This window comes from Chondrus crispus, genomic scaffold (genome assembly GCF_000350225.1).
Source record: "Chondrus crispus Stackhouse genomic scaffold, scaffold_236, whole genome shotgun sequence".
In the NCBI taxonomy this organism is placed as follows: Eukaryota; Rhodophyta; class Florideophyceae; order Gigartinales; family Gigartinaceae; genus Chondrus; species Chondrus crispus.
The window spans coordinates 92,803-102,617 of NW_005179119.1; the positions used below are offsets into that span (position 1 = coordinate 92,803).

At 51.5% G+C, this 9,815-nt stretch overlaps 2 protein-coding genes; one reads left to right on the forward strand and one right to left on the reverse strand.

Moving 5' to 3' along the window:
- The first annotated feature begins 902 nt into the window (after positions 1-902).
- CHC_T00004555001 (hypothetical protein) lies at positions 903-4,240 on the forward strand. XM_005716009.1 is given in 2 exon segments: positions 903-3,809; positions 3,810-4,240. 1 exon segment carries the CDS (start codon positions 903-905, stop codon positions 3,807-3,809), a length of 2,907 nt encoding a protein of 968 aa, XP_005716066.1. The 3' UTR covers positions 3,810-4,240.
- A 252-nt stretch (positions 4,241-4,492) lies between these two features.
- Positions 4,493-7,264, reverse strand: CHC_T00004556001 (hypothetical protein). The gene has a single exon (XM_005716010.1). The coding sequence runs from the start codon at positions 7,262-7,264 to the stop codon at positions 4,493-4,495; it is 2,772 nt and encodes a 923-aa protein (XP_005716067.1).
- Between the last annotated feature and the right edge of the window lie 2,551 nt (positions 7,265-9,815).

Below are 9,815 nucleotides of genomic sequence, written 5' to 3' on the forward strand. Positions count from 1 at the left end.
CTGGAGTTAACGCCCTCGTCCCACCAAAAGCGATCGATCTTTGCCGTGACGACAAAGCCGTCGAAACAGTGCTTCGCAAATATCAATCCTCTTCCAACCCGCACAACGGCACCACAAAGGCTGACTATCTATCAACGTGCCAGCCCCCACCGCTTCCATCAAGCCGGAAACCCCAAGCCATCCTGCTGTCACCGCGCCCATTACCATCCTCTCACTCTGGCTGACAAGTTTCTCACATGACACAAACTAAAAAAGCCAACGAATCGCGTATTGCATTCCAGCCACTTCACGCAACCCTCATCCTGGACGCCTGGAAACAGGAGGTCCTCAAGCATCCCCCATTCGCCCTTCGTGAACAAGCAGTCGCAGCTGCCCCCGATAATGCTTCCTCAGCCCCGTTTACGGGCCCCGTGTTCGCCACTCGGGTTTCCGTCGCCGCTAATGCTGCCTTGCGTCCGCGACAGAAGAAACTCTCGCCCGACTTTGTGGACGCCGCCATGCAAAAATGGAGACGCATGTACTATGACATTCGCGCCGAGTACTTAGAAGGGAAGGATTTCCAGTACTTCGACGGATTTCCACGGGTGAAAGAGATATGCACCCTTGAGGGAGTTGTCGTTGCCCATTTAAAGGAGAGGAGAATCAACAGGACAGGGCATGCCATACCTGTCGAGGAACAAAAATCTACTAAACACAAGCGTGGTCGGGTTGACCACGATGACGAGGAAGTAATTGACAGCGGCGACGGCTACGCATTTGTTCACAAGTCTGATATCGACGACCCTCCCACCATTCGCAAAGCAACCGGAACTATGTCTCAACCACCACGAAAACCTGACACACCCCAAGGTCTCTCTTCCCGACGGCGGAGATTACCGCCCGCAGTATCACCGGTCCTCTCCATGAGAAATAGGCAGTCGTGGGACCAGCGATCGCCCCTTCAACTCCCTGATACCGTCGCTGACGCCGCCAGAAGGCATTCGCCCACGCCTTTCTCCCCGCCCACGCCGCGCCCTGTTCGCCCTCTTCCCCCACTGCATCCGGGGAGACGGCCACTGTCTAACAGAGTTGCCTCGCACCCCGCTACTCGGCCGCCACCGATCTCTACGGCAGTGGCAGTACCGGAAGGGGCACATGCCCAACCCGTGCTGAATGCCAGTGCAGATGTGGATACGTTCAGCCCGCCGGAGCTTCTCTACAAACCGGCGCAGATCGCGGAACTAGCGCCGACTCTTCAGAAAAGAAAGATGTCGGTTGGGAAGCGCAAACCGAACCTTTCTTCAAAGCAGACGCCGCGAAAACCAGACGCGCGAAAACGTAAGGAGGTCGCTGTTCGAAACCTGTCGAAGCCTTTCTCAGCAAGCGGCGACCTGGATGGACAAAAGAAATGTTTATCTCCGACGCCTGTTCATGGAAAGAGTCTGCAAGCCCTCCAACCTGAGCGCAAGGATGGCTACAAGCAGGCGTCGAGAGCAAAGATTTCGTCGACAACACGGAGAAAGAACAAGGCTGATACAGAATTTGAAGTCGGCGAATCCCCGGCAGACACAAAACCCTTGCAAAGCCCCATTGTGCAGCTACAGCCCGAAATGCGCTCCAGTAAACGACCGCGCCTCCGAAGATCACGGGCATCTCCACCTACAACGGAAGGAGTGATGAATGCGAGTCAGGTTTCTCCTTCATTATCATCGTCCTCCAGGCTGGGTTCTCCCGAGGTGATCGTGGTGCCATCAGGAGAAGAGCGCCGGAGCGGGGAGATGGCGGCAGACCCGATTCGCGTCCAAGGGGGGATAAATTTGAACAGGCGGGTTCCATCTTCTCATCTAAACTCGCAGGCAGGTGAAGAACAACAATTGTCATGGGTGGCGCATAAGGAGCAGAGCGGGACAGCAGGTCCACCCGGTAAAGCAAAGGAGGGAAGGCTGTCGAACAATGAGTCTAGTGATGACCTGAAAGGAATCAATCGGTCGTCAAACGGTGAGTCTAGTGGTGACCTGGAAGCAATTAATCGAAAACGGAAATCGTCTACGTCTTCTTTGGAAGAGCTTGCCGCTCAATCAGTTGACAAGGGAGGGGAAAGGTTGTCCAGCAAGGACTCAGAGGACAATGCGCAATCCCATGAGAACGTTTTCCCGCGTCCCATCAAGGTGGCAACCGCACGTGGACGAAAAAGCACATCAAGGAGCCGTAAACCTAGTGAAGGGACTGACGATTCCATCCCAGTCTCCAAGACTAAGGAAAGTAGCTCTTCAAGTACTGCAAAGGCGAACGAAGGAGCACCATGGCTTCTCGAAAACGCAAAAAATGCTCTGGATCGACCAGCACAGGTTAGCAGAAAAGCACCCAGCGAGCTCCTGGACGGGTACAATGACCCGAAGCGGCTTACCAGGCTTTTGGCGTCATCCCTGGTGATCGAAGAGGCACGTTGCGTTCCAAGACGGGATCTAAACCGATGTCGTCGGCTTGGTCCATGCAAGACTGTCAGTCGTGCTTCGCAGAAGCACTCTTTGGTTCATAATGAGCGAAGACTTCGGTTCAAAGGAATCTCGCGTCGCTTGCTTGAAGGGGCTAAGTCACATGGGCAGGAAGAGATCACATTACAGAGGAAAGAATGTTCAAGTGTACAGGACCCGAATTCGAGGAGCAGTTCTCCATCGAAGAAAGTCCGAACTTCAAATGCTCTTTCTAAGATGCAGTGCGCACATGATCGATCCGTTCGAGACGTTTCCATTCCGTCCCAACCTCTGGAAGTATCTGCGGACGCGGGGATCGAGAGCTCGGACGACCTATTAGAAATGTTTATAGGAACAATGTCCCCATCGAAGCGATTACACGAGAAGGAAATGATTGATATAGATTCTTTCATGCCCGAATGCGAGATTCAGGAGAAAGATGACATAAGTTCGCCGCAAGGAAGAAAAACAAATGGCCCGGATAGGCTTGTCGAGAAGGAGAAGAATGTTTGCTCTGTTCTGCAGCCTTCCTCCATCATAGCCGCTCAACAGAGCGGCCCTGTTGACTCTTCAAAAGGCCACGGCGCTGTTCCCCACGTGCAGGATCCATTGTCGCTTTCAATCTCAGCGAAGGTACGAAATGAGAGCATCTCCGCTACCCAGCAACCATCGATTGCAAATGCTACCGAGAGAGAAGCACAATACGCAGTAGGGGGCAATCATCCAAGAGCCCCTGGTGCTACAGGAGTAGGTGAGGTGGGACAAGAGACAACACCTGACAATCAGCTGGCAATATCCCAACGACAAACACCAGCAATCGCTCCAATTTCTAGTACGCGCCAGGAGAAATGCACAAACCATAACAGTAGACTAGGGGGCGACTTGCATGGCTGTGCATCGACAGTAAAGGCCTCTACTGACAGAGAGCCCTCAGACCAAGGGGTCCAATCATCAATTGTGCGAGAGTCGCATGGCTTTAAAGTATCAAAAGAAAGATCTGTTTTTGCGATAGGCGACGTATTGCAAAGGGCGAGCCTGTTACCAGAAGCAGCGGTTCCAGACGTGTGTTGGGACCACAGTGCTCTCAGTAAACTCCGAGATATCATGGGCTTGTTGGGAATTGAAGTAGAGATGGATCAAAACTCAATTGGGAAGCCGAAGGTAACAATTTGCCCCGTACTCTTGTCGCAAGGGGAGCAATTAAGTGATTTCCCTGGTATACAGAGGCCTAGACAAGCTCCTAGCCTGGACCAAATGGGCACGCACCCGCCAGCTGGCGATGGAAATGAAACCAGTCAAGAGAGCAGCCGTCGGCTACTGAATACTCTTCATTCCGTCGCGATGTTACAACGCTAAAGCAACTGATGCTGGGGCGGTTTGACTGCTTTATCTGAATCGAAACCCCCTCTTTCCACGGGAGGGAGCAATGGTCAAGCCACACACGGGCTGCAATGATCCATATTTACTGCCGCGAGCACAAACTGTAGTCAAACGGCAGTAGCAAAGCGGCGTGCATCTTAAGTTGCAAAGCTTTCGCAAGCGTGACTGAACGATGTGTATATATACAGTTTCAGGGCAGTTGAGTACCTCGCAAGGAGTGCTCTAACAATGCTCTCTGTTTGTGCATTATTCTTGTATACTTATAAGACTTTACGGTGTCCTGCGTCTAGGAAATTGAAGTAGAGTTTGGATGGCAAGAAATCGGAATCTCGCGACAAAAAGTTGCCCCTGTATGATGAGACCTTTCCTAGTTCATCTATTTGTAACGTAAATGCCACCAATTTGCACATGCGACGATCGAGCAGTGTGCTACATATTCCCTTTCTGCGGGCTCTCTTGCCAGAGCTATTTTCACTTTCTTTTGTATAAGGACAATGTTTTCCTAGGGCCGCTCTGTGCTGTATGATAATGGCTCCGCAATGGCCCTGATGTACGTTTCTCTCCCGGTGAAGCACCAACTCTCTTCCACTCCTGCGGGTCGGTCCCAGTAATTCCTGCTTGCGGTCGTCGTCCAAAAGTAACTCGGCACCTTTACAAATTCATCCGGGATCGCTCTGTGCTGTTGACGCTTCAGATGTCTCAGAACCTTCCGTCTCTCTTTCGTAAACTTTTTCTCGAGCGAGCAAGGCCTTCTTTTCCACAACAGAAAATATGCGCTCCTCTGCTTCATTGGTTCCTAAGTTGGCAGCTGCAGTCGTTAGCCCGTCAATTTCCTTTCTGGACAGAGACTCAAGACTATTTAGTAAATCGTCGAAGACTTCATTGAGCGACGGAGGCACGTCATCTCCAGACAAAGCCTCAGCACATAAGCATAAGAAATGCGACCAGCCCTCAGTTATCTGTTGTTGCGTGCGGTAATCGCACACTAATTCACGAATGTCTCGGAGCCGAACTCCTCCCTGATCATAGTAGCTACCTGCTGTTCTGTTCGAAATAACATGCCGTGAGTCCGACTCAAAACGAGCCCTCCGAAGCGCGATATTTCTCCTCTGAATGACTGAATGAAATTGGTCGAGTATTTTGGAAGGGGCCGTAACTACTCGTTGGGATAGTACCCGGCTCATCGCTTCTGTGCTCACATCTTTCATTTCGTTGAAAAGAGATGTAATACGGGTGACAATGCTTTCAAGAGCAGCCTTAGTTGCCCCACCACGATCATTGCATTCCTTCTCCAGATGAGCTACAATACTCAGCAATGTAGCCCATACCTTCTGGCTGTCAGATCGACTCAAATCACAACTATCAGAGGCACATTCCTCTGGACATGTCTCAGAATAAGTTTGTTGATGAAGCTCGATAATGTTCAAGTAGGATGCTAACGCATCTAAAGCTGATTCAACAGGCATCCAAGGCAGCAGCTGAAATGCGGTCCACAAAGGCTGTATCTTGTGAACGCCTATATCTTCACTGGAATGGCATATATGATATGTAACTGCTTCGCCGACTGCGTTCCACCCATATCTCGAAATGTACCGAAACAGAACTGTTTCCATACCTTTGAGGGACTTGAGCTGCGTTGCGAATCTGATTGCTTGTGAAGCCTGTTCATGAAAGCCTCGTGCATAGCAGAACGCCAACACTGCTTTCGTTCGTGACCAAGCCTCTTCCCACTCATATCCTCGTCGGAGGCATTTCAGTATACGCTCCACACGGCCCAGGCTTGCTTCTTCTGGCCCACCGGACTCAAGGAAGGCTGATACATCGTAGGAACGTCCTCTAAATAAGGCTTCAGTCCTCATAGAGGAAGCCCACACCACAACTGCCATGGCACGAGATGTGGACTTCAAATTAAAGGGCAAACTTAGACGCTTTTGTATCGGATCTGAAAAGCTCACGAATTCCCAGTTGACCCAATCTAGAGATCCTGAAAATGTTGTGTCTGTAACACCCTCATTTTCGGATGGTATGAGGCGATGTGTGGACATCCAAACTCCTACTGGACTTATACATTCAAGCGAGGGCCTATACATACGGCCACCAATGGCTTTCCGTAAGTGGCAGATGACAAAGTCCAACTCTCCAATTCCCAAAGATTCGGCAGCCTCTGCTAAAGCCCCGACCTTTTGCAAGTCTTTCCCTTGAAGTGCCCTGGTCCCCTGTTCTGCGAGCAGTGCCGCACCATACTCGTGCTCCAACATAAAAGAGATATACCAGTCTCCTGCAGGACTGTCCTCTGTGTGTTCTCTAAGAGCTTGTCTGACCTCTGCAAGCGCTTCCGCTTTTGCCGAGGGCACAGTCCCAGCTCCGACCCATGAAAGATTGTAGACAAGTGTCATACGATTTCCCTCCTCAATCGGAAAGACTTTATGGTCTACATCGACGTAGAATGCGCTATAGTAACACTTGAAGGAATTGCTACCATCGCTTGAACCCATGGTGAAAGCTTCCTCGCGGTCATTGTGAGAGAATCTGAGTTTCCCTCCTTTGAACTGTGATGGCAGTTGCAATGAACAAACTGCAAAAACGTCTTCACTAGTTTTCGGGCCGGCCTCTAGCTTGAATTGACCACCAGGCCTGTGCAGCAGCAATGTACTGAGGTCGAACTGTACATCCTTCCGAAGCACTCCGAGATCGTTGCATATCTGATCAAAAAACCCTTTCAACTCGACAATCCATTCTGGGTTTTCAAAGGTAAGCTTTTCCGGCTCCAGTTGAAAAGAATCCGCTGCCTGGGAACTGTTTGCCGACTTCGCCCCAATATTTTGGGAGCAAGGTATCGCCAAACCTGAGATCTCCTCCGCTTGTGATGGTGTAAGGGGAAAGGAAATTGGAGCGGACATCCCTTGTATGCGTAATCCTGGGGCCGGAAGTTGACATTCGTTGACGGAATACGGCGAGCCTGAATATCTCGAAGACGACAACGCAAGGGAGAGACGAGCTGGGAGACCAAGATTTTTGGACATGGAAACATGATTGTCATGGTCGGCTCGTTTTGGTGAGAGATTCTCTTGGGATGATTTGTCGGCGGAAGCACTGTCCAGCTTTGGCATGGAGCATGATGCTGTGTCAACTGTTGCGCCCTCGACATCTCTGTGATTCGCATCGCTTGCAGCAGCTCCAGATCCCTGAAATGCTACTCCTGGGCTTTCTTCGATGGTATCCTCCGGAGAGACCTCGGCAGTAGTGCCGCCAGAATGAACGTCCTCGCCTCGCACTTCATCTTCAGATGTCAAAGCCGGAATATCATTGTTGGTCTGCGTCTCGAGGTCATTTGTAGATTGCAGCGCAGTGGATACTGAAGCGATGTGACTATCGCACTGCAGATGTTCCGATGCGCCTGGCTGGCCGTTTGCTTCGGCTGGGGATGGCATACAGGGTTTGCGTTTGAAGCAAGAAGTTGTCAATTCATGCGGGACAATGGGGGAGGATGCGAAGCAGTACAGTACTTTTGCCGGCAGCGGCTCTATGAAGGCAACAACGCTTGGTTTGTGAAAGTCGGTGAGGTAAAGAGTGCTCGTTGTTGAAGACCCGGAAACCGAGTGAAAGGGACTGCACTGGCCAGCTGTCGAAAGATACCGGATGTGGGTGTCTTGGAAGCTCAAACACCAAAAGCTTTTTTCTGCTTAGCAGTGGCCCCCATACTTTCCCGATTTGGCCATATTCTCAGTATGAGGCATCGTTTATCCAATCATGGGGTTCATTATTTTTTGGAAATGTTTTGGTGGAGCCATTTAAGGATGCAAAGATTGTGACCTCAAAAATCATGCAAAGCACAGTACTGTAGCTTTGTCTTTTAGTACTGTACCCAAGGGTACTGTACAGCATACACACATTGCTTAAACGTATCGGCTCAGAAAACAAACACGGTGGGTCATCTGCTCGTGGAATACTGTTTCCCTCATGCCTGTGAATTGAATTCCATGATTAGTCTTCTGAAAAAATCTGCGAATGACAGTACCAAGAGCCGGGCACTCCCTACGGAACACAGAACTCATAACTCTGCCATGTACAGTGCGCGAAACTGCAATGAATACACCCATCGAGGCACGCATAAACAACACTTCCCAACCCCCGTTTAAAGAATTGTGTGTTGTGCAGTACTGTACCACGGCAAAGCGGTAGAAACGAATGTGAAGACCAAATGGCTTCCAAGAATACCGTTCTCAAAGTACAGTGCAATCGCGATAATTGGGACTGTACGGTGGACTGATTTCTGTCCCAATTATCACGACGTCCCAATTTTCGAGAGCTCGCCTGAACACGTGTAACGACACGTGTGCCCCTCGCAGGTTCATTTATTGATCCACGCATCCAACGTTGACTGTTTCGCAGCACATTGTCTTTGGCGTCTCACCTCCCCTTGTAGAGCGGAGACAGAGCTTCGAATCGCGTCACTGACGTTATACACGTCGCATAAACGCTTGCAAATGGCGACGGCCTGTATTTGCTCCTTGATTGATGGAAGAGGCGTCACTTCACCAACATCAATCTCGATGTCCTCTGAATCTTCTACAATTGACTGGTTTATAATCTGGTCGACAAGTTGCTCGTCATACAATCCCGCAATGCAGTCATCCTCACAGATAGGGTTGAGCAGATCTTTAATGTCCATTCGAACAGAAGGTGGAACCAGCTGCGCAACAGCGTTCTGAACCCCCGTTACCTCATCCTGTAAGTCGCTTTCGTTGATTTCCGCAATTGGGCCGATAAGCCCAGTGTGTCGCCAGCAATTGGCGATAATGCCCGCATCCATTGCTCTCCAAATTCGCTTGAATGAGAGCATGGCACTTAGGATATCAACTTTGTAAATGTCGGATACGGTTTCTGCTTCCGCTAAATTCAACGCCCGATCCATCTAATACTTCCTATACTGTACTTTCATCGACGCTATAATTCAGGCGTCACATGGTTGTAATTTAGTTGTATTAGAGGGACGGAAGTGTGGGATAAAACCTCTCCGCCCTGGGTTGGGTGAGAGGCGGAGGCTTGAGCGAGGGAGCACGCAGCGTGGACGCGACGCGCTAATAGAACCGAGCGGACGAGCTCGCGAAAAGGGAGTGGCTCACTGGCCGGTTACGCGCAGTCGCCCCGTGGTGCGTGAACGGGAGCGACCGGTAACGGGTTAGAAGCCAGCGCGCGCGATAGACAACCGAAACGGACGTATATAGGCGCGAAAGGGACGGGGGCGAGCTTGCCCCCGTTTACTGGTGGGGACGGGTGCCAGGTCTTAACCCCGCAGGGGGACGCCTCGGACACCTGTCCCAGTACAGTAGTACAGTACCTGCCGCCTAGTGCGTGCCGGGTACTGTACACAATTAAAAAACTAGCGCCATAATTGCTACTACCGCACGGCCGCTGCTACTACACGTGTGCACCACTGTACACGCGTGTTGCTTACAGACTACCGCACGGACGACACGTGTGCTAACGTACACGTACGCCAGATTACGACCGCTCGGCATGCGCGCGCGCTCGCTACACGTGGGCACAGCCGCCCACGTGTATACCGTATACGGCCGTCCGATGACCTCCGCGCGCTCGCGCCGGTCATTATACTACAGACCTCCCCCCTTAGCTTTCGCTACGTCCCCGTAGCGACCCTCTACTCGAGCGCGCGGGTCCGTTCCGGACGTTTCCTTCTATCGCGCACGATGCGGGAACAGAAGCCCCTCCGCGTGGACGATCATGCCCCCTGGCTCGTCAGCGAGCTGGCGGTATATAACGCCGCGAGTTCGACCGATTCGGAGAGCGCGTCTTCCGATTCTCCCCACGCGATCCACACTGACCCCCCAACTCTTCCCCAGCACTCCCCTGCGAACTCCGAAACCTCCTCCGACAGCGACGACTACATTCCCCTACAGCAGCTCTTCAACCAAGCGAAGGACGGGCATCGCGACACGCCGGCTGTGCGCGCGTACAGGC